The sequence below is a fragment of the Podarcis cretensis genome (assembly GCF_951804945.1).
Source record: "Podarcis cretensis genome assembly, chromosome: 11".
NCBI classification, from domain to species: Eukaryota; Metazoa; Chordata; class Lepidosauria; order Squamata; family Lacertidae; genus Podarcis; species Podarcis cretensis.
In genome coordinates this window covers 63,504,738-63,529,434 of record NC_137180.1, presented here as the reverse complement: position 1 = coordinate 63,529,434, position 24,697 = coordinate 63,504,738, and the positions used below count along the sequence as shown (strand labels likewise).

At 48.2% G+C, this 24,697-nt stretch overlaps 1 protein-coding gene and 2 long non-coding RNA genes across 4 annotated transcripts in view; all 3 read left to right on the top strand.

The window, feature by feature from the left end:
• Positions 1 to 453: 453 nt before the first annotated feature.
• Positions 454 to 24,697, top strand: part of LOC307226321 (uncharacterized protein) — a 31,159-nt gene continuing 6,915 nt past the window's right edge. Inside the window, exons 1-2 of one of the 2 annotated variants that reach the window (XM_079995066.1) lie at positions 454 to 1,460; positions 8,375 to 8,848. In XM_079995066.1, the coding sequence (XP_079851192.1) occupies positions 1,406 to 1,460; positions 8,375 to 8,848 (529 nt within the window). In that variant the 5' untranslated portion in view covers positions 454 to 1,405. The remainder of the gene's footprint in view (positions 1,461 to 8,374; positions 8,849 to 24,697) is intronic. The other variant, XM_079995067.1, reaches the window with a different exon arrangement.
• Positions 20,733 to 22,700, top strand: LOC307226403. Its single transcript, XR_013843374.1, has 4 exons — positions 20,733 to 20,934; positions 21,224 to 21,576; positions 22,022 to 22,123; positions 22,310 to 22,700. It is a non-coding gene; the product is annotated as an uncharacterized lncRNA (long non-coding RNA).
• LOC307226405 lies at positions 22,859 to 24,484 on the top strand. The gene is made up of 2 exons (XR_013843376.1): positions 22,859 to 23,507; positions 24,049 to 24,484. It is a non-coding gene; the product is annotated as an uncharacterized lncRNA (long non-coding RNA).

Genomic DNA, 24,697 nt, shown 5'->3' with positions numbered 1-24,697 from the left:
TATCACTGTGTCTTGCCTCGTGGGAACCCACATGTGATGGCCTGAGAATCTCATTCAGAAGCTGAACCGGAGGAATCCCAGCCTGCACAGGAGTCCCCGCCTACAGGGCCGGCTGAGCTGGGACAGGGCCTTGAATCTGAAGGGCCTGCACCTGTGCCGGATCCTCAGGAGCAGGTACCAGGTGAATCCACTCTGGCTCCGGAGGTGATGGAGGACCCATTGCCTGCAGGTGCTCCTCTCCCAGCCCTGTCAGGGGAAGGTGAGGCTGCCTCTGGGTCCAGTAACCCTCCAGCCTCTCCGGAGCTGCAGAGGCTCAGGGCAGAGAGGCGGAGGGAACTAAGTTCTCTGAGGAGGAGTGCTCGCCTTAAGGCCAGGAGAGGCGGGTCACCTGTGGGCCGGGACAGCCCTAGGCCCCAGAGGAGATAAAGGCCAGTTAGCCCAGACCCAGGTTGCGGGAGCAACATCGCTGGAAACCTGTTTCTGCCAGCACCCAGACCTGTTCTTCCAGAGTTCCCGACCACCCCCGGCTTCTTGCTTTGGACCCCGCTTCACCCTTGGTGGACAGTCTCCAGACCCTCGACCCAGGACCGGACTCTGACCATGCCTCACGGTAACCTCCCCCCCCCCAGGACCAGCACACCACACTTCAATACGGGCAGCTTCGTAAGTTCTCGTGCAAATGCCACAGGCTTTCTAAGTGTGGAAAGAGGATCCGCAGCAAAAATGGAACGTCCTAATCTGGGAGTTCAGGGGCCTCCGCTTCTCCTTTGTGGGCTGAAGTGGCTGTTTTGGCTCCTCTCCAGTTCCCAGCAGCGACCTCACCAGCAACAGCTCAAGTTCTTTAGAATTCTCTGTCCCTATTCAGGAATCACAACTTGTAAAGGACGGAGCCCAGCAGCTCTGTTCCTTCTCCCTTCCCACTCCCCATGTTGCTGCTGCAATTACTGCGCTATAGATTTTTATATCCTTTTAGGGCACCATTTGCCACCCGGGTGGGAAGGTGGTCTTCTTTCTGCAACCCACCATCACCCTGCCTGAAGAAGAGGAAGAACTCTGCGCTTCTCGAAAGCTTCCCTTCTCTTCCATCAGCAAGAGCTAGCTGAGAAGCAGGCCAGCGCTTTTTTGCAATTTTTCCTGGGAAAGCCAGGATGTGATTTTCCTCGAATATGGGCTTTCTCACAGCACTTCCCCTGGGATCACCACCCTGCTGCTATCTTGGGTGCTAAAGGGTGCTGGCCGGGAGAGACAGAACTTGCTTCCTTAAATTGTATCTTCGACTTTTGTCGCATCCTGTTCCTCCCTTTGGTTGAAAGGCAGGCAAAGCAACCTCGCAGTTCACTTTGCCCTTTGCAAAGGCTCTTCTCCCCATCTATAACCCCCCTCAATTTCTTTCTCCTGGGAGACAATGAAGCTTTTCAAGCTGAGCTTGAGCTGGACTTTCTTTCTTCCTTGGCTGCAGGGTAAGTTTGCTTTCACTGCTCCTTCTTTGCACCCCTTTTTTCTCCTTGACCGTAAGATTATTATTTTTACGTACAAATACTTCCCCTGCATGGACAGTGTTTCAGTTCGCCTTCGCTGGCTGATCTGTGTTTGTTTGGACTGTGAAACGGATTCTCCTGGCAACGAGATGTGGTTTTTTTTATGTACCCTTCTCTCTGTGTGTGCAGCTAGGTGACCATTGAAGGCTATTTGAAAAGGAGCAACGAAACTGTTCCAGGAATTCTGGGACCTACAAATGTTGTTATGCAAGTCATGAATATGCAAACCTCACATCCTAAATTTTTGAGATCCTGCACAACAAAAATAGGAGCTTGCAGTTGGACCAGGGAGCGTTCACCTAAAATCTGTGTGAGTTCAGCCTCCATGAAACACTGGGTGGCCTTAGGGAAATCACGAGCGCTCAGTGTAGCCTACCCATAGCTATCAACTTTTCCCTTTTCTTTCAAGGAATCCTATTCGAAATAAGGGAATTTCCCTTTAAAAAAGGGAAATGTTGTCAGCTAGGAGCCTACCTCAAAAGAAAGTTGTGAGGCCAAAATGGGATCTCCCACTGTGTTCAGTCTCAAGGACCTTGCAGGAAGGTGATAAAATAATAAATAAGCACTCATCTTTTGGGTTGTCTCCAACGTATATTTTAGCTCTACTAATTTGGAAGGGGGGATCTGGGATATTTAACTGTTTTAAGCATTGCTCAAATGTTGGGTGCTTTCTGGGTGGCAAGGAGAGAGCTGGGTTATTCTTAGCGTTAGCTTCAATCCTGCACAGTAGTCAGCGATGCAGTCTGTTCTCCAGATGTTTTGAACTACAAGGTGCTGGAGAAAGTTGTCATCCAAAACATCTGGAGCATACCAGGTTGGCATAATATGTAGCAGAATCTGCAATGGATGGAGCCCTTCGGATGTTTCTGGAGTATCCTCCCTCTTTTTTCTGCAATTTATGTATTTATTTATTTTGTTCTGTTCAATCATTTAAAAATGAATTTAAGAACGTACAAAACACACTCATAAACAAATATACCATATATATATATATATATATATATATATATATATATAGCATTATCTCTTCATGCTAGATGATGCAGATGTTCTTTTTCTTCCAATCTTTCAATAGTATCCCAGCACTCCCTGTGGTATCTGATCTCAACTTTCCTATCATACACCTCACTGCTGGATCCCATTTCCTTGTGTAATATTTTTTGTGAATCTGTCATCAAGGCAACCAGTTTTATACTAATGTCCCTGCCGCTCCCAAATTTCATTGAAGTTTGGCCTTACATTTGGTTACTTTCCCTTGTTTTAGCAAGCACATATTTCAGCAAGGAAATATTAGCAAAATATTAGCCAGAAATCAGTTTGAGTCTATCAGGGCTGTCTATCAGCAGCTGTTTTGGACCACAACTCTGCTGCTGGCTGGGGCTGAGGGGAGGTATATTCCAAACATCTGGCGGGCACAAGCTTGGGAAAGGCTGTCATGGTCCGGTTCATGGGCGATTGAAGTCCCAGCTGGGGACGTCGGGACCAGGGGCATGATGGTGGGGTGGGAGCTGAAACGGGAGTCCAGAAGCCAGAAGTCAGGAAGCCAAGAGTTTGAGGGTCAGAGAGCTGGAAGTCAAGAAGCCAAGGGTCCAAGGATCAAGAAGCAAGGAGTCACAAAGTCAGGGGTCCGAGGGTCAAGAAGCAAGGAGTCACAAAGTCAGGGGTCCAAGGATCAAGAAGCAAGGAGTCACAAAGTCAGGGGTCCGAGGATCAAGAAGCAAGGAGTCATAAAGTCAGGGGTCCGAGGGTCAAGAAGCAAGGAGTCATAAAGTCAGGGGTCCGAGGATCAAGAAGCAAGGAGTCATAAAGTCAGGGGTCCGAGGATCAAGAAGCAAGGAGTCACAAAGTCAGGGGTCCGAGGATCAAGAAGCAAGGAGTCATAAAGTCAGGGGTCCGAGGATCAAGAAGCAAGGAGTCATAAAGTCAGGGGTCCGAGGGTCAAGAAGCAAGGAGTCATAAAGTCAGGGGTCCGAGGATCAAGAAGCAAGGAGTCATAAAGTCAGGGGTCCGAGGATCAAGAAGCAAGGAGTCATAAAGTCAGGGGTCCGAGGATCAAGAAGCAAGGAGTCATAAAGTCAGGGGTCCGAGGGTCAAGAAGCAAGGAGTCACAAAGTCAGGGGTCCGAGGGACAAGAAGCAAGGAGTCATAAAGTCAGGGGTCCGAGGATCAAGAAGCAAGGAGTCATAAAGTCAGGGGTCCGAGGGTCAAGAAGCAAGGAGTCACAAAGTCAGGGGTCCGAGGGACAAGAAGCAAGGAGTCATAAAGTCAGGGGTCCGAGGATCAAGAAGCAAGGAGTCATAAAGTCAGGGGTCCGAGGGTCAAGAAGCAAGGAGTCACAAAGTCAGGGGTCCGAGGGTCAAGAAGCAAGGAGTCATAAAGTCAGGGGTCCGAGGGTCAAGAAGCAAGGAGTCACAAAGTCAGGGGTCCGAGGGTCAAGAAGCAAGGAGTCATAAAGTCAGGGGTCCGAGGGTCAAGAAGCAAGGAGTCATAAAGTCAGAGGTCCGAGGGTCAAGAAGCAAGGAGTCACAAAGTCAGGGGTCCGAGGGTCAAGAAGCAAGGAGTCATAAAGTCAGGGGTCCGAGGGTCAAGAAGCAAGGAGTCACAAAGTCAGGGGTCCGAGGGTCAAGAAGCAAGGAGTCATAAAGTCAGGGGTCCGAGGGTCAAGAAGCAAGGAGTCATAAAGTCAGAGGTCCGAGGGTCAAGAAGCAAGGAGTCACAAAGTCAGGGGTCCGAGGGTCAAGAAGCAAGGAGTCACAAAGTCAGGGGTCCGAGGATCAAGAAGCAAGGAGTCACAAAGTCAGGGGTCCGAGGGTCAAGAAGCAAGGAGTCATAAAGTCAGGAGTCAGAGGGTCAAGAAGCAAGGAGTCATAAAGTCAGGGGTCCGAGGATCAAGAAGCAAGGAGTCATAAAGTCAGGGGTCCGAGGATCAAGAAGCAAGGAGTCATAAAGTCAGGGGTCCGAGGATCAAGAAGCAAGGAGTCATAAAGTCAGGGGTCCGAGGATCAAGAAGCAAGGAGTCACAAAGTCAGGGGTCCGAGGATCAAGAAGCAAGGAGTCACAAAGTCAGGGGTCCGAGGATCAAGAAGCAAGGAGTCACAAAGTCAGGGGTCCGAGGATCAAGAAGCAAGGAGTCACAAAGTCAGGGGTCCGAGGATCAAGAAGCAAGGAGTCATAAAGTCAGGGGTCCGAGGATCAAGAAGCAAGGAGTCACAAAGTCAGGGGTCCAATGATCAAGAAGTAAGGAGTCAGGAAGCCGAGGTTCAAGGATCAGGAAGCAAGAAGCCAAACACAGCAAGGCAGGAAGCGTGTTGCTGTGACAAAGGGAAATGCTGACCTTATATCCCTTCCTGGCTCTTGCCACCAGGTGCCGTGAGTTGCCAATCAGCCTCACCTGTGTGGCCGCACCTTGCCTGTTCAGAATAAACTTAGGAAGGCCCAAGTCCTGCAAAGTCCTATTGAGGCATCTAATCATAAGCCTGCATTTTTATCAAGCTTATATTTTGATCAGGGCCTGTATCTTAAAATGAGCTTAAAGATTTTCAAATGTTCATGCCAGGCAGAAGAGCAGCTGCCTAAGAACCTTGGCAAAATGTTTTTCCTCCTAGACAAGGGGGTCCCCTGATTTATAGCAGAAAACAATTCTCAAAGTCGTAAAAAGGGAATTACAGGCTGACAGCCAAGGTTACACTGACCCTACATATTACAGAAGATAAAAAAGCAGAGATAAACATAATTAGGAGTGGGTAAATAGTAAAATAAAACCATGTGCCTCCCATTAAACTTGAGCTATATTTTCCTAAGGTTCAAAGGTCAAGAGCAATGGAAAAGCATCTAGCTGGCAGAAAGGAAGAGAGTATTTTGGGAAGTCTTTTTCTAAAGTTGTTTCTTTCTTAAACTGAGATCCTTTTAAGATTTCTTTTCCTTTTAAAAGGTTATTTATGTTATGTATTAAATATATTGGCTTAAATGTAATTATGCAAAGGAATTAGAAGCTAAGAAATGTTAATTCCTTATGCTAGATTCTTATTTCATATAGTTGGAAGAGATCACAGGGGCCATCAGCCACCAGCCCAGCCCCCCCTGCCAAGCAGGAAACATCATTAGAGCACATATGGTTGTCAGGCCTTTGTTTAGAGACCTCCAAAGGAAGGAGATCTTTCAATGATGATCCTTGACATCTGTTTAAGATAAAAATTTAAGATTAACCATCTGTTTTGGAGGGCAATAGGGCGAGGTGAGCTGGTAATTAAGGTTCCTTGTTGAGACACATGTAAGATATATTACTACTTATTTGTCATTTATAGATAGAAGAATATATAGCTTTTTGTTTCCCATAAAAGGACAAGAGGAAATGGGTGTATCTTTTGTGATTGGTTCTAGCAAACAGCCAATAGGAATTTCAACCAGGCTGATTGGACAGAGGCAGCCACAGGAGGAGCAAGGGGGCTGGATTAAGGAAATATAAGTGCTGGCCAGAATGGCAGGAGGGCAGGCCAGAGCTTGGTAACCATATACCACTGTGCCTCATATTTATTTGTCTGACAAATAAATTATTATTTTAATTTCTCCATTGCTGCGTTGAATATTTCATTCCAGCTAAGCGTTAACCACAAGCAGGGTGCTACACTATTGGTCACAGGGCCTGGCCCCTGCACACACACCTGACAAAGGCTGCCTTAGACATGCCCTCGCAGGATGGCCAATGGGAGAGGCTCTTGGCATCAAAGTATGGAATCATTTTTAGAAGATGTAATGGGACCACTTTCTCTGCCTGGTCTTCTTCCATTTTCAGTGGCTGGTTGAGACATCACCTCAGTCAACCCTTAGCAAAAAAAAGCTCCTTTTTTCCTTCTAAATCCAAAAACTGGGAGGAATGCATATCAGGCACATCAGGTTTCCTTTAAGAAAGCAATCCTTTAATCTATTGTGTGCTGTTCCCCAACCTGGATTCTGTTTATAGTGCAGATCCGTTGTTTTGGCCTGCCCTGGGACCACATAAGGGATTGTTCTTGCAAAGGACAGGAAATTCTGCAGGGCTTGCTGTTTGTTCTGTAGCAAACTTCTCCCCACCCCAGCCCTGCCCCCACTGGGTGCCCCCCTGGAGGTAGCAGGCAGGGTGCCAAATAATTTCTTGTTGTTTAGTCATTTAGTCGTGTCCGACTCTTCATGACCCCATGGACCAGAGCACACCAGGCACTCCTGTCTTCCACTGCCTCCTGCAGTTTGGCCAAACTCATGCTGGTAGCTTCGAGAACACTGTCCAACCATCTCATCCTCTGTCGTCCCCTTCTCCTTGTGCCCTCCATCTTTCCCATCATCAGGGTCTTTTCCAGGGAGTCTTCTCTTCTCATGAGGTGGCCAAAGTATTGGAGCCTCAGCTTCAGGATCTGTCCTTCCAGTGAGCAGTCAGGGCTGATTTCCTTCAGAATGGAGAGGTTTGATCTTCTTGCAGTCCATGGGACTCTCAAGAGTCTCCTCCAGCACCAGAATTCAAAAGCATCAATTCTTCGGCAATCAGCCTTCTTGATGGTCCAGCTCTCACTTCCATACATCACTACTGGGAAAATCCTAGCTTTGACTATACGGACCTTTGTCGGCAAGGTGATGTCTCTGCTTTCTAAGATGCTGTGCCAAATAATATCCCCTTCCAACTGATGCAATATGCCTACAGGGTTTCTCAAACTTGGGTCCCTAGCTGTTGTTGGACTACAACTTACTCCTTAACTTAACAACTTACTCCTTAACTTAAAGAAAACAAAAGAGATTATTGTGGACTTTAGGAAATGTAAATTGAATATTCAGCCACTCATTATTGAGGGGAAGTGTGTAGAACAGGTCTTGGTGTTTCGATTTCTGGGAATGGAATTGAGAGATCACCTAACCTGGGGAGAAAACAGTAAAGACCTGATGAAGAGAGCACAGCAGAGGTTATATTTTCTGAAAATCCTCCGGAAAAATAATCTCTCCAAGGACCTGTTGATGGCATTTTACCATTGTACTGTGGAGAGTGTATTAACTTATGGTCTGTGTGTGTGGTTTGGGAGCTGCACGGTCAGGGAAAAAACAATGCTGTCCAGGGTTGTAAAGACTACGGAGAGAATAACTGGGTGCGCTCTTCCCACCTTGGATCAAATCTACTTTTGCAGGTGCCATAAGAAAGCTGCAGAGATAGCGCAGGATGGTGCACACCCCGGAAATGATCTCTTTCAGCTTCTGCCTTCTGAAAGAAGGTACAGGGTTATTAAGACTAGGACTAGCCGCCTGAGAAACAGTTTCTATCCAAATGCAATTTTGGTTTTAAACGCAGTGTAAGGTAATCTTTGGGACGTGGGTGGCACTGTGGGTTAAACCACAGAGCCTAGGACTTGCCTATCAGAAGGTCGGCGGTTCGAATCCCTGGGACGGGGTCAGCTCCCATTGCTCGGTCCCTGCTCCTGCCAACCAAGCAGTTCAAAAGCACGGCAAAGTGCAAGGAGATAAATAGCTACCGCTCCGGCGGGAAGGTAAACGGCGTTGCCGTGCGCTGCTCTGGTTCGCCAGAAGTGGCTTAGTCATGCTGGTCACATGACCCAGAAGCTGTACGCCGGCTCCCTTGGCCAGTAAAGCGAGATGAGCGCCGCAACCCCAGAGTCAGTCACGACTGGACCTAATGGGCAGGGGTCCCATTACCTTTACCTTTACCTTTAAGGTAGCCTCTGTGGGAATATAGTGTATTCAATTATGGGGTATCAGAGTTTGTTGGTTTTTGAATGTCTGATGTAGATGTTTTCAATTTCATTGTTCTGTATGGGACAATGACAATAAAGATTATCATATCGTATTGTATTCTTCCCCAGTGCCGGGAGGCGATGGCTTCCTCATCAGGAACGCCCGTTTGCAAAAGTGCATCCACGCCTCGTCCCACGAAGTCGGAAGGGTTGGCCTGGCCGACTGCAAGCCCCAGTCTGCGCAATATCACTGGACCTGGGATGCCGCCACCCGGACCATAGTCCACTGGAAGACCGGGCTGTGCCTGACGGTCCCCGAAGCGCAGGAATTTGCGCCCGCTCAGCTGGAGTCCTGCGGAGGAGACAGGGCGCGCCAAGCCTGGGTGTGCAGCAGGAAAGGCCACCTCACCTTGCAAGGCCTGGGACTTCACCTCAGCACCAAGCAGGAGGGACACAAGGCCTTCCTGGCCCGAGAGAAGGACAAGTTCAGCAGGTGGAAGACAGAGACGGAGGAGATCGTCTGCGCTGCAGACCTGGCAGCGGCCCCTGTGCTCAGCATTCCAGTGGAGGAATTTGTAGACCCCCAGGTGTGGGTCCCTGAAGGTAAGCCAAGAGGGATTCGCTTGCAGAAAACCGCTCCCATCCGTAACCAGGAGCTCTCTTTTCCCCTCGCCACTGAATGTGGTTATTGCACTTAGAACTGGTGCTGAATTGCTGCAGCTAGCTAAACCCAGCAATGCATGAGGTGGGAAACTGCATCGTGAGGAATAATAATAATAATTTACTTATACCCGCCCATCTGGCTGGGTTTCCCCAGCCACTCTGGGCGGCTTCAAGCAGAATATTAAAATACAATGGTTCATCAAATGTTAAAAGCTTCCCTAAACAGGGCTGCCTTTGAATGCCTTCTAAAAGTCCGTTAGTTGTTTATTTCCTTGACATCTGGTGGGAGGGTGTTCCACAGGGTGGGTGCCACTACCGAGAAGCCCTCTGCCTGGTTCCCTGTAACCTCACTTCTCACAATGAGGGAACCGCCAGAAGGCCCTCGGCGCTGGACCTCAGTGTCCGGGCTGAACGATGGAGGTGGAGACGCTCCTTCAGGATTACTGGGCCGAGGCTGTTTGGGACTTTAAAGGTCAGCACCAAGACTTTGAATTGTGCTTGGAAACGTCCTGGGAGCCAATGTAGGTCTTTCAGGGCCGGTGTTATGTGGTCTCAGTGGCCGCTCCCAGTCACCAGTCTAGCTGCCACATTCTGGATTAGTTGCAGTTTCCGGGTCACCTTCAAAGGTAACCCCACGTAGAGCGCATTGCAGTAGTCCAAGCGGGAGATAACCAGAGCATGCACCACTCTGGTGAGACAGTCCGTGGGCAGGTAGGGTCTCAGCCTGCGTACCAGATGGAGCTGGTAAAGAGCTGCCCTGGACATAGAATTAACCTGCACCTCCATGGACAGCTGTGAGTCCAAAATGACTCCCAGGATGCGCACCTGGTCCTTCAGGGGCACAGTGACCCCTTTCAGGACCAGGGAATATATGTGCCCCCATGGGCCAGAATACTTAAAAAAGAATACCAGTCTGTTTACCTTATTCATTTGTCCTATAAACTTTTTATGGTGCACAGCCTCCCTCCAGTTGTGCTGCTCTAACAGCTCAGACCATACCAACAACATCTTCAGAGTCCTTGTTTGGAGTCAACAGATATCCTTGGTAATCACAGCCAAAACTTCCAGAGCCATCCATTGAACAAAGCCATTCTCACCAGGGTGCATACCAGATAATAGGAAACAGCTCCTCCCCACAGCACACTCCACCATGACTCTTCTGAATGTATACTTTTGAATGCCAAGATGGGGGGGGTACCACTCACGCCCTATTTATTTGGCCTCTGTGGTAACAGGATACTGGATTAGATGGGTCTATGGCCTGAAGCAACAGGGAATGTATTATGCTTTAAATTTATTTATTAAATTTAGATCCCCTCCTTCCTCCCAATGGAAAAATAAATGTGCGAGACTATATCCAATGCTTGGAGATTGTTGTTCTTTGTCCAGAGAGAGTGGGAGTGGGGTGGGGGGAGAGAGAATATAATCACCCAACTGTATAATACAATTACATCAACAACGTGATGGGTTAGTCCTTGTGGACAGGAGTAGATAACAGGCATGAATTAGGTACCCATTCTGAATTGTGTTGCTATGCCATGCCTAATGTGCCCAGATCTCTGAAACAGACATTGAAAGGGGTTCCTAAGAATGTATGCATCTTTTGCTGCTATAATCTAGATACAAATATGGGGCTTTTCTTTTGATGTCAGTTTAAATGTACTTACACAAATGAGAAGGATATGTGTCATGCTAAGCCCAACAGAGAGATCAGGCGCAGTCTTCATTAAAAGAGGTACAAAAGGATACACCATCTGATTCAACCAGTCCCAGCTCTCAGTGGGTTTGTTTGCTCGGTCGCTCGTACTAGTTGGAGCCACCTGTTCACTTTAATTATAAACGCTTTCTTAAAACCTTGCCTTTTATGATCTCTGCATCTCACCATAAGTGAAGAAGCGGAATGGCGAAGATGGGAAAAGGGGCCTTCATCGCAGAAAGGAGCAAAAAAGAAGAGATGTTTCAGTCACATGGACTTGGAGGACAAAATAAAAATGGAAGAATCCAGAGTAAATGTGCAATGCTAGAGCACATCAAAGTTCACACCATGTTTCTTCAATCACAAAGATAAATGGCCCAATTCACTTCTCATTAACAGAAGATTTAACTTGGTCAAGCGTCATTAACTTTAGTGGGCTTAAAACAAAAAAATTCCTTCCAGTAGCACCTTAAAGACCAACTAAGTCAGTTCTTGGTATGAGCTTTCGTGTGCATGCACACTTCTTCAGATATACTGAAACAGAAGTTTCCAGACCCTTCTATATAGTGAGAAGGTGGGGAGGGGTATTACTCAGAAGGGTGGTGGGAATGGGTGATTGGCAGATAGCTGTGATGAGCCTGTTGACGACTCTTAACGACTGCAATAGGTCTTACAGGAAAAAGCAAGGGGTGAAAAGGTGAAAAATGGCTTTGTCATGTATAATGAGATAAGAATCCAAGGTCTTTGTTCAGACCAGGTCTCTCCATGGTTTTAAGTTTGGTGATAAGTTGCAATTCAGCAGCTTCTCTTTCCAGTCTATTTCTGAAATTCCTTTGTAGTAAAACAGCTACTTTGAGATCTTGTATAGAATGTCCTGGGAGATTGAAGTGTTCTCCTACTGGTTTCTCTGTCTTGTGATTCCTGATGTCTGATTTATGTCCGTTTATTCTTTGGCGTAAGGTCTGGCCTGTTTGTCCAATATAGAGAGCTGAAGGACACTGTTGGCATTTGATGGCAAATAAGTGGGCTTAGTTGTGACTTACTCCAGAATAAATAGGAGAGAAAAGGGAATTGTGCTTAGAGATCTGATCATGAGCAGATCTTTATTTCTGAGAGGCAGCATTTATATTAATGCTTGGAGAGTTGACATTTACGTGGGGAGGCTCATTGAGGTTGCTATCACCCATCTGTGACATAAGAAGACATATTTCTTGAAAGCTTGAAAGCTTAAGTAAGAGGTGCCAAGGTTCCCACTTGACCTCTGATCAGGATGCTCTTTTCTATATTCTTAGATGCTTGGTAACTGTGGATCATCAAGTCAATTTCCAAGGGAAAGAAAGTGGTCACGTGTTCAGTTATGGAAAACGTAATAAATATTTCATACAAAAATAAATAAATAAAATAAATACTCAATGACCTGCCTTTCAAGTAAGTGGAAATGAAGCAGCTGGTTGCCATGGTGAAATTATGATGACACTGTCACTCTGTGGTCTCACTGCTGAAGTCATAAATCAGATTCAAGGGGGGATTTGCCCCCAAGGCCCTGCCTACCAGTTAACAGTCACCTAAAGTTTTCCAGTAAAACATGAAATGGTGCACACGCTACATCTTGTTCGTGCGCTTATCAGGCATGTCCAAAGTCCATTTGGGGGGCCTAATCCAGCCCACCGGTCAGTTTAATCCGGCCCCTGTGGCAGTTTATTTATTTCCTGGCGTAAAATCCTAAAAAAACAAACCCTCAACAAATTCAACCCCCTAAAAAAAGGTTAACAACTTGGGTTGGCTGTTTCGGCGGCCCTCACGGCCCTTCACTTCATCAAATCTGGCCCTCTTTGAAAAAAGATTGTACAGGGTTACAGTCAAAGAGTTCAAGAGAAGCAGATAAGCGGGTGCTGGATGTCCAGAGTTTCATTCTCTCCCGTGCTGCAGAGTGTGTGTGACTACTGGATCACATGCTTTGTGTGTTGACATTCCATTCTTTGGAAGAGAGGGAACAGATGGAACTGTGTGCCACTTCCGTCTTCTTTGTTCTGTGTTCTGTTCTGTTGTTCTCTCTCGGAGGGCGCCCACCCCCCATGGTGCTTCCGTTGGAAAAGGGGTGTGGTTTAAGCAGCCCGGTTGCCCCACCCTTTCCCATTGTGCCCTGTCCCTTTCCCTGCAAGGGTTCAGGTGAGTGCAAAATGCCTACTATAAACGCATGCAGAAAGACAAACGTATTTTACCACCCTACTTCCCATGTTAATCACAACACTATACAACACAATACAATAAAAATACCTTTATTGGCATTTCAAGTTAAGACCTTCCAAAATGGCTTTCTTCTTTCTGTTTCCTGTTTCCGAGAGATTTGAATTGGGAAATCCTTTCGATTCTTCATGAATAAGAGGCAATGGGGTGAGGGAGGCCACGGCCACATCCACACCATTTAACGCGCTATGAAGCCACTTTAAACACTCATGGCTTAAACACCCCCAAAGACTCTGGGAGCTATAGTTGGAAAAGGGTGCCAAGAGTTGTTAGGGGACCCCCTGTTCCCTGCCAAGAAGGGAACCCTACCTCTACCCCTACCCCCACCCCTGACGCTAACCCTAACTCTAACCCTAACGCTAACTCTTAAGCCTTAACTAGAGCTACAATTCCCAGAGCTCCCTGGCAAGAAGGGAACCCTAACCCTGCCCCCCTATCTACAGCTACACTTCCCAGAGTTCCCGGGCAAAAAGGGAACCCTAACCCCAACCCTTCCTCCTATCTACAGCTACAATTCCCAGAGTTCCCTGCCAAGGGAACCCCAACCCTATCCCTGCCCCTGACGCTAACCCTAACTCTAACCCTTAACCCGAGCTACAATTCCCAGAGTTCCCTGGCAAGAAGGGAACGCAACCCCTACCCCTAATCCTACCCCTACCCCTAATCCTAATACAGTGGTACCCCGCAAGACGAACACCTCAGAAGACGAAAAACTCGCTAGACGAAGGAGTTTTTCGTTTTCTTAGCCGCTTCGCAAGACGCATTTCCCTATGGGCTTGCTTCGCAAAACAAAGCTTGCCCCGCTAGCTCCGGGGATAGCGGGGAAGCGCAGCGCGCCTTCCCCTCTGTCCCCGGACCCCTTTTGAACCCAGGGGCGGCAACAGGGAGAAGCGATCTTCTCCCCGCCACCCCTTGCTTTAAACAGGTCCGGGGACAGAGGGGAAGGCGCGCGGCGCTTCCCCTCTGTCCCCAGACGGTCTCCATAGGAACGCATTGATTGATTTTCAGTGCATTCCTATGGGAAACCGTGCTTCGCAAGACGAAAAACTCGCAAGAAGAAAAAACTTGTGGAACGAATTAATTTCGTCTTGCGAGGCACCACTGTACTTACGCACCGTAACAAGTCTCCGTCCCCTTAACCACCTACAGTTCCTAGAATCCCTGAGGGGAAGCCATGCCTGTTTAAAGTGACTTCATAGCAGTTCCAGTGGTGCACCTAATGTGGCCTAATGTTCCCTCCCTCATTTTCTTCTCTCTCCCCACTGCCCCATCACTTGCAGTGCAGCAGATGTCTGCCTGCAGTCTCCCTTCAAAGCTCCTTCTCTCAAGTATGGCCAAGGCCTTGCCCATTCCTCACTGCCGGTATTTCACGTTCACTTCTCCAATGTAAATAGGGATGTCCTGCGGTTCTCTTGATGACTTTTAAGACTGGACCTGGGGAAAACCTCACCGGCTCCAGACATCCCTGTAAGGCAAAGGCAAACAGGTGAGTGGGATGGCCCCCATCCAACAGCGTCCCCCCAGATTCCTCCTCTGTTTGGCTGCCTGTTAACAAACAAGGCTTCCAAACCAGTTTGCACCCATCTCAGCCAGCGTAGCCTCACAACATCCACTAGCCTTAATGCAAATTCTTCCGACAACCATCCACCAGCTGCAACCTCATCAGGTCCATTGCCAGACATCAACCAGCTTGAGAGCTGAGTGTCAGTCACCTTCAAGTAGCGATCCCACCAGCAAGTAATCTTTGTACTTGCCTTCTCCTTGCTCCACAGCATCCCAGCGCCGGGCAATTGCCTCCTTCCGCTTGTCGGCTCGCTGCCACGGGACAGGAGGCCGCCTGGGCTGAGCGTCTTCTTTCTGTTTCTTGTTTCTGAGAGATTTGAATTGGGAAATCCTTTCGATTCTTCATGAATAAGAGGCAATGGGGTGAGGGAGGCCACGGCCACATCCACACCATTTAATGCGCTATGAAGCCACTTTAAACACTCATTGCTTAAACACCCCCAAAGACTCTGGGAGCTATAGTTGGAAAAGGGTGCCAAGAGTTGTTAGGGGACCCCCTGTTCCCTGCCAAGAAGGGAACCCTAACCCCCACCCCTACCCCTGACGCTAACCCTAACGCTAACCCTTAAGCCTTAACTAGAGCTAAAATTCCCAGAGTTCCCTGGCAAGAAGGGAACCCTAACCCTGCCCCCTATCTACAGCTACAATTCCCAGAGTTCCCTGGCAAGAAGGGAACCCTAACCCTGCCCCCTATCTACAGCTACACTTCCCAGAGTTCCCTGGCAAAAAGGGAACCCTAACCCCAACCCTTCCTCCTATCTACAGCTACAATTCCCAGAGTTCCCTGCCAAGGGAACCCCAACCCTATCCCTGCCCCTGACGCTAACCCTAACTCTAACCCTTAACCCTTAACTAGAGCTACAATTCCCAGAGTTCCCTGGCAAGAAGGGAACGCAACCCCTACCCCTAATCCTACCCCTAATCCTAATCCTAATACAGTGGTACCCCGCAAGACGAACCCCTCGGAAGACGAAAAACTCGCTAGATGAAGGAGTTTTTCATTTTCTTAGCCACTTCGCAAGACGCATTTCCCTATGGGCTTGCTTCGCAAAACAAAGCTTGCCCCGCAGGCTCCGGGGATAGCGGGGAAGCGCAGCGCGCCTTCCCCTCTGTCCCCGGACCCCTTTTGAACCAAGGGGCGGCAACAGGGAGAAGCGATCTTCTCCCCTCCGCCCCTTGCTTTAAACAGGTCCGGGGACAGAGGGGAAGGCGCGCGGCGCTTCCCCTCTGTCCCCGGACGGTCTCCATAGGAACGCATTGATTGATTTTCAGTGCATTCCTATGGGAAACCGTGCTTCGCAAGACGAAAAACTCGCAAGAAGAAAAAACTTGTGGAGCGAATTAATTTCGTCTTGCGAGGCACCACTGTACTTACGCACCGTAACAAGTCTCCGTCCCCTTAACCACCTACAGTTCCTAGAATCCCTGAGGGGAAGCCATGCCTGTTTAAAGTGACTTCATAGCAGTTCCAGTGGTGCACCTAATGTGGCCTAATGTTCCCTCCCTCATTTTCTTCTCTCTCCCCACTGCCCCGTCACTTGCAGTGCAGCAGATGTCTGCCTGCAGTCTCCCTTCAAAGCTCCTTCTCTCAAGTATGGCCAAGGCCTTGCCCATTCCTCACTGCCAGTATTTCACGTTCACTTCTCCGATGTAAATAGGGATGTCCTGCGGTTCTCTTGATGACTTTTAAGACTGGACCTGGGGAAAACCTCACCGGCTCCAGACATCCCTGTAAGGCAAAGGCAAACAGGTGAGTGGGATGGCCAACACCCGACAGCGTCCCCCCAGATTCCTCCTCTGTTTGGCTGCCTGTTAACAAACAAGGCTTCCAAACCAGTTTGCACCCATCTCAGCCAGCGTAGCCTCACAACATCCACTAGCCTGAATGCAAATTCTTCCGACAACCATCCACCAGCTGCAACCTCATCAGGTCCATTGCCAGACATCAACCAGCTTGAGAGCTGAGTGTCAGTCACCTTCAAGTAGCGATCCCACCAGCAAGTAATCTTTGTACTTGCCTTCTCCTTGCTCCACAGCATCCCAGCCAACCCGGGCAATTGCCTCCTTCTGCTTGCCGGCTTGCCACCACGGGGCAGGAGGCCACCAGGGCCACAGCATCCCAGCGCCGGAGGATTGCCTCCTTCCGCTTGCTGGCTCGCTTGCCACGGGACAGGGAGGCCGACTGGTCTGAGTGCCACCGAGCTGGCCCATTTCTCTCTGGGAGGGCAACTGCTGAGGCTTGCGCCTTGGCCCACATTTATACCCGCTCAGCAGCCAAATATTTTTGCCACATCACAATCAACCCACAGACAATGTCAGCAGCTGGGGAGGCATCACAATCACCCCCTCAGCCCCTCACATTGGTGAGCCCAGCTCAGCAGCCAACACACACACACACACACACACACACACACACACAAGTTGTCCAATATCTGTGAAGGCCACACCGGAAACCCAAAAGGGGCGGAGGGGGACATTTTTCAGCCCAGTGCTTACATTTCCCTCCACACAACACTAGTCCAACACACAAATGAACAGAGCAATGAAAGCAAGCCTTATCTTTGCACAGGAAGCTGTTGAAGGAATGACATGCAGAGAGAAAGTTAGCCTCTCAGGAAAAAAACACTTTTTCATCAGTCAATCAATCAATCAATCAATCAATCAATCAATCAATCATTTATTGTATTTGACTAAAACCCATTATAAATACAGTTACAAAAGCACCAAACCCAATGACCCAAACTATGGCTCCCAGATTCTTGGGGGGGGGGGGAGCCAGGTGGATGCCATGTGAACTCAGCAATGTGTCAAGTGATGGCGACCTACTACCTCCAGGAAATAAATAAACTGCCACAGGGGCCAGATTAAACTGACCGGTGGGCTGGATTAGGCCCCCAAAATGGACTTTGGACATGCCTGATAAGCGCACGAACAAGATGTAGTGTGTGCACCATTTCATGTTGTAGCACCCTGCTTGTGGTTAACGCTTAGCTGGAATGAAATATTCAACACAGCAATAGAGAAATTAAAATAATAATTTATTTGTCAGACAAATAAATATGAGGCACAGTGGTATATGGTTACCAAGCTCTGGCCTGGCCTCCTGCCATTCTGGCCAGCACTTATATTTCCTTAATCCAGCCCCCTTGCTCCTCCTGTGGCTGCCTCTGTCCAATCAACCTGGTTGAAATTCCTATTGGCTGTTTGCTAGAACCAATCACAAAAGATACACCCATTTCCTTCTGTCCTTTTATGGGAATCAAAAAGCTATATATTCTTCTATCTATAAATGACAAATAAATAGTAATATATCTTACATGTGTCTCAACAAGGAACCGTAATTACCAGCTCACCTCGCCCTATTGCCCTCCAAAACAGATGGTTAATCTTAAATTTTTATCTTAAACAGATGTCAAGGATCATCATTGAAAGATCTCCTTCTCTTGAAGGTCTTTTAAACAAAGGCCTGACAACCAGTGCTCTAATGATGTTTCCTGCTTGGCAAGGGGGGCTGGGCTGGTGGCTGATGGCCCCTGTGATCTCTTCCAACTATATGAAATAAGAATCTAGCATAAGGATTTAACATTTCTTAGCTTCTAATTCCTTTGCATAATTACATTTAAGCCAATATATTTAATACATAACATAAATAACCTTTTAAAAGGAAAAGAAATCTTAAAAGGATCTCAGTTTAAGAAAGAAACAACTTTAGAAAAAGACTTCCCAAAATATTCTCTTCCTTTCTGCCAGCTAGATGCTTTTCCATTGCTCTTGACCTTTGAACCTTAGGAAAATATGGCTCAAGTTTAATGGGAGGCACATGGTTTTATTTTACTATTTACCCACTCTTAATTATGTTTTTCTCTGCTTTTTTATCTTCTGTAATATGTAGGGTCAGTGTAACCTTGGCTGTCAGCCTGTAATTCCCTTTGACTTTGAGAATTGTTTTCTGCTATAAATCAGGGGGGCCCCTTGTCTAGGAGGAAAACATTTTGCCAAGGTTCTTAGGCAGCTGCTCTTCTGCCTGGCATGAACATTTGAAAATCTTTAAGCTCATTTTAAGATACAGGCCCTGATCAAAATATAAGCTTGATAAAAATGCAGGCTTATGATTAGATGCCTCAATGTTTTACTGGAAAACTTTAGGTGACTGTTAACTGGTAGGCAGGGCCTTGGGGGCAAATCCCCCCTTGAATCTGACTTATGACTTCAGCAGTGAGACCACAGAGTGACAGTGTCATCATAATTTCACCATGGCAACCAGCTGCTTCATTTCCACTTACTTGAAAGGCAGGTCATTGAGTATTTATTTTATTTATTTATTTTTGTATGAAATATTTATTACGTTTTCCATAACTGAACACGTGACCACTTTCTTTCCCTTGGAAATTGACTTGAGGTCAACCTCATTGAGGTTGCTATCACCCATCTGTGACATAAGAGGACATATTTCTTGAAAGCTTGAAAGCTTAAGTAAGAGGTGCCAAGGTTCCCACTTGACCTCTGATCAGGATGCTCTTTTCTATATTCTTAGATGCTTGGTAACTGTGGATCATCAAGTCAATTTCCAAGGGAAAGAAAGTGGTCACATGTTCAGTTATGGAAAACGTAATAAATATTTCATACAAAAATAAATAAATAAAATAAATACTCAATGACCTGCCTTTCAAGTAAGTGGAAATGAAGCAGCTGGTTGCCATGGTGAAATTATGATGACACTGTCACTCTGTAGTCTCACTGCTGAAGTCATAAGTCAGATTCAAGGGGGGATTTGCCCCCAAGGCCCTGCCTACCAGTTAACAGTCACCTAAAGTTTTCCAGTAAAACATGAAATGGTGCACACGCTACATCTTGTTCGTGCGCTTATCAGGCATGTCCAAAGTCCATTTGGGGGGCCTAATCCAGCCCACCGGTCAGTTTAATCCGGCCCCTGTGGCAGTTTATTTATTTCCTGGCGTAAAATCCTAAAAAAAAAAAACCCTCAACAAATTCAACCCTAAAAAAACCTACCCCTACCCCTACCCCTAATCCTAACCTTGCAGTTTTGCACAGGTCGGTTTAATCCGGCCGCTGTGGCAGTTTATTTACTGGGACTTCCAAGAGAGATCCTTGCAGCACGGCTGCACCCATGTCTACTTGGAAGTAAGTCCTACTGAATTCAGTGGGGCTTCCTCCCATGTAGGTGGGATTGTAGCCTTTGCCATTTTTGGAGAGAGCTGCCTGTGGTGCCAAGTAATTAAAAATAAGAATAAATGAGTAAAACAATATCCTTGTGTCTGAATAGCAAGCTCGTGGCTGCTTAGGCTTCTCCCTACAGCGAAAGGCACACCAGCCAGTGAGCGCTTGGTAGGCAGGGCAGAGGAGCCAGACCCTTAAGTCAGGGACACTGAGAACTTCAAATGTTTTTGTTCCTTCCTCGGAAAGGGAGATATGGCTACCAAATAAAAATAAATTGGAAAAAACATACTCAAAGAAACTGCAAGTACATAGTTCAGATAAGAGATGCAGAAAAATAGAAAAATGACACAGTGCTGAAATGGTTTCAAAATTTCTGTTTTTGGAGTGCATTATGTGACTTTCTGAAACTTGCAGCATTTCTTGGAGTGCTGCATTAAAAGTATTCTCTTGGAAGTCTTCCTTTGTAACATAAGAAAGCTGCCTGGATCAGGCCAGTGGCCCAAGTTCAGCATCCCATTCTCACAGATGCCTGTGCAAAAACTGCAAGCAGAATCTGACCACAACAGCCCTCGTGATTCTCAGGAACTGATATGCAGAAATATGCCGCCTTTGAACCTGGAGGTAGTAGGTCGCCATCACTTGACACATTGCTGAGTTCACATGGCATCCACCTGGCTCCCCCCCCCCCAAGAATCTGGGAGCCATAGTTTGGGTTATTGGGTTTGGTGCTTTTGTAACTGTATTTATAATGGGTTTTAGTCAAATACAATAAATGATTGATTGATTGATTGATTGACTGATGAAAAAGTGTTTTTTTCCTGAGAGGCTAACTTTCTCTCTGCATGTCATTCCTTCAACAGCTTCCTGTGCAAAGATAAGGCTTGCTTTCATTGCTCTGTTCATTTGTGTGTTGGACTAGTGTTGTGTGGAGGGAAATGTAAGCACTGGGCTGAAAAATGTCCCCCTCCCGCCCCTTTGGGTTTCCGGTGTGGCCTTCACAGATATTGGCACAACTTGTGTGTGTGTGTGTGTGTGTGTGTGTGTGTGTGTGTGTGTGTTGGCTGCTGAGCTGGGCTCACCATTGTGAGGGCTGAGGGGGTGATTGTGATGCCTCCCCAGCTGCTGACATTGTCTGTGGGTTGATTGTGATGTGGCAAAAATATTTGGCTGCTGAGCGGGTATAAAAGTGGGCCAAGGCGCAAGCCTCAGCAGTTGCCCTCCCCAGAGAGAAATGGGCAGCTCGGTGGCACTCAGACCAGGCGGCCTCCTGTCCCGTGGCAGCGAGCCGGCAAGCGGAAGGAGGCAATCGCCCGGTGCTGGGATGCTGTGGAGCAAGGAGAAGGCAAGTACAAAGATTACTTGCTGGTGGGATCGCTACTTGAAGGTGACTGACACTCAGCTCTCAAGCTGGTTGATGTCTGGCAATGGACCTGATGAGGTTGCAGCTGGTGGATGGTTGTCGGAAGAATTTGCATTCAGGCTAGTGGATGTTGTGAGGCTACGCTGGCTGAGATGGGTGCAAACTGGTTTGGAAGCCTTGTTTGTTAACAGGCAGCCAAACAGAGGAGGAATCTGGGGGGACGCTGTCGGGTGTTGGCCATCCCACTCACCTGTTTGCCTTTGCCTTACAGGGATGTCTGGAGCCGGTGAGGTTTTCCCCATGTCCAGTCTTAAAAGTCATCAAGAGAACCGCAGGACATCCCTATTTACATCGGAGAAGTGAACGTGAAATACTGGCAGTGAGGAATGGGCAAGGCCTTGGCCATACTTGAGAGAAGGAGCTTTGACGGGAGACTGCAGGCAGACATCTGCTGCACTGCAAGTGATGGGGCAGTGGGGAGAGAGAAGAAAATGAGGGAGGGAACATTAGGCCACATTAGGTGCACCACTGGAACTGCTATGAAATCACTTTAAACAGGCATGGCTTCCCCTCAGGGATTCTAGGAACTGTAGGTGGTTAAGGGGACGGAGACTTGTTAGGTGCGTAAGTACAGTGGTGCCTCGCAAGACGAAATTAATTCGTTCCACAAGTTTTTTCTTCTTGCGAGTTTTTCGTCTTGCGAAGCACGGTTTCCCCTAGGAATGCACTGAAAATCAATCAATGCGTTCCTATGGAGACCGTCCGGGGACAGAGGGGAAGCGCCGCGCGCCTTCCCCTCTGTCCCCGGACCTGTTTAAAGCAAGGGGCGGAGGGGAGAAGATCGCTTCTCCCTGTTGCCGCCCCTTGGTTCAAAAGGGGTCCGGGGACAGCGGGGAAGGCGCGCTGCGCTTCCCCGCTATCCCCGGAGCCTGCGGGGCAAGCTTTGTTTTGCGAAGCAAGCCCATAGGGAAATGCGTCTTGCGAAGCGGCTAAGAAAACGAAAAACTCCTTCGTCTAGCGAGTTTTTCGTCTTCCGAGGGGTTCGTCTTGCGGGGTACCACTGTATTAGGATTAGGATTAAGGGTAGGATTAGGGGTAGGGGTAGGGTTCCCTTCTTGCCAGGGAACTCTGGGAATTGTAGCTCGGGTTAAGGGTTAGAGTTAGGGTTAGCGTCAGGGGCAGGGATAGGGTTGGGGTTCCCTTGGCAGGGAACTCTGGGAATTGTAGCTGTAGATAGGAGGAAGGGTTGGGGTTAGGGTTCCCTTTTTGCCAGGGAACTCTGGGAAGTGTAGCTGTAGATAGGAGGAAGGGTTGGGGTTCCCTTCTTGCCAGGGAACTCTGGGAATTGTAGCTGTAGATAGGGGGCAGGGTTAGGGTTCCCTTCTTGCCAGGGAACTCTGGGAATTGTAGCTCTAGTTAAGGCTTAAGGGTTAGCGTTAGGGTTAGAGTTAGGGTTAGCGTCAGGGGTAGGGGTGGGGGTAGAGGTAGAGGTAGGGTTCCCTTCTTGGCAGGGAACAGGGGGTCCCCTAACAACTCTTGGCACCCTTTTCCAACTATAGCTCCCAGAGTCTTTGGGGGTGTTTAAGCAAAGCGTGTTTAAAGTGGCTTCATAGCGCGTTAAATGCTGTGGATGTGGCCGTGGCCTCCCTCACCCCATTGCCTCTTATTCATGAAGAATCGAAAGGATTTCCCAATTCAAATCTCTCAGAAACAAGAAACAGAAAGAAGGCACTCAGCCCAGGCGGCCTCCTGTCCCGTGGCAGCGAGCCGGCAAGCAGAAGGAGGCAATCCCCCGGCGCTGGGATGCTGTGGCTCTGGTGGCCTCCTGTCCCGTGGCGGCGAGCCGGCAAGCGGAAGAAAGCAATCACCCGGTGCTGGGATGCTGTGGAGCAAGGAGAAGGCAAGTACAAAGATTACTTGCTGGTGGGATCGCTACTTGAAGGTGACTGACACTCAGCTCTCAAGCTGGTTGATGTCTGGCAATGGACCTGATGAGGTTGCAGCTGGTGGATGGTTGTCGGAAGAATTTGCATTCAGGCTAGTGGATGTTGTGAGGCTACGCTGGCTGAGATGGGTGCAAACTGGTTTGGAAGCCTTGTTTGTTAACAGGCAGCCAAACAGAGGAGGAATCTGGGGGGACGCTGTCGGGTGTTGGCCATCCCACTCACCTGTTTGCCTTTGCCTTACAGGGATGTCTGGAGCCGGTGAGGTTTTCCCCAGGTCCAGTCTTAAAAGTCATCAAGAGAACCGCAGGACATCCCTATTTACATCGGAGAAGTGAACGTGAAATACTGGCAGTGAGGAATGGGCAAGGCCTTGGCCATACTTGAGAGAAGGAGCTTTGAAGGGAGACTGCAGGCAGACATCTGCTGCACTGCAAGTGACGGGGCAGTGGGGAGAGAGAAGAAAATGAGGGAGGGAACATTAGGCCACATTAGGTGCACCACTGGAACTGCTATGAAGTCACTTTAAACAGGCATGGCTTCCCCTCAGGGATTCTAGGAACTGTAGGTGGTTAAGGGGACGGAGACTTGTTACGGTGCGTAAGTACAGTGGTGCCTCGCAAGACGAAATTAATTCGCTCCACAAGTTTTTTCTTCTTGCGAGTTTTTCGTCTTGCGAAGCACGGTTTCCCATAGGAATGCACTGAAAATCAATCAATGCGTTCCTATGGAGACCGTCCGGGGACAGAGGGGAAGCGCCGCGCGCCTTCCCCTCTGTCCCCGGACCTGTTTAAAGCAAGGGGCGGAGGGGAGAAGATCGCTTCTCCCTGTTGCCGCCCCTTGGTTCAAAAGGGGTCCGGGGACAGAGGGGAAGGCGCGCTGCGCTTCCCCACTATCCCCAGAGCTTGCGGGGCAAGCTTTGTTTTGCGAAGCAAGCCCATAGGGAAATGCGTCTTGCGAAGCGGCTAAGAAAACGAAAAACTCCTTCGTCTAGCGAGTTTTTCGTCTTCTGAGGTGTTCGTCTTGCGGGGTACCACTGTATTAGGATTAGGGGCAGGATTAGGGGTAGGGGTAGGGGTAGGGGTAGGATTAGGTGTAAGATTAGGGGTAGGGTTCCCTTCTTGCCAGGGAACTCTGGGAATTGTAGCTGTAGATAGGGGGCAGGGTTAGGGTTCCCTTCTTGCCAGGGAACTCTGGGAATTGTAGCTCTAGTTAAGGCTTAAGGGTTAGCATTAGGGTTAGCGTGAGGGGTAGGGGTGGGGGTAGGGGTGGGGGTTAGGGTTAGGGTTCCCTTCTTGGCAGGGAACAGGGGGTCCCCTAACAACTCTTGGCACCCTTTTCCAACTATAGCTCCCAGAGTCTTTGGGGGTGTTTAAGCCATGAGTGTTTAAAGCAGCTTCATAGCGCATTAAATGGTGTGGATGTGGCCGTGGCCTCCCTCACCCCATTGCCTCTTATTCATGAAGAATCGAAAGGATTTCCCAATTCAAATCTCTCGGAAACAGGAAACAGAAAGAAGAAAGACTTTGTATCTCAAGCCATTTTGGAAGGTCTTAACTTGAAATGCCAATAAAGGTATTTTTATTGTATTGTGTTGTATAGTGTTGTGATTAACTACCACTCAGTGGATTTGTAACTGGCTGACTGACCGAACCCAAAGGGTGCTCATCAATGGTTCCTCTTCATCCTGGAGAAGAGTGACTAGTGGGGTGCCACAGGGTTCTGTCTTGGGCCCGGTCTTATTCAACATCTTTATCAACGACTTGGATGATGGACTCAAGGGCATCCTGATCAAATTTGCA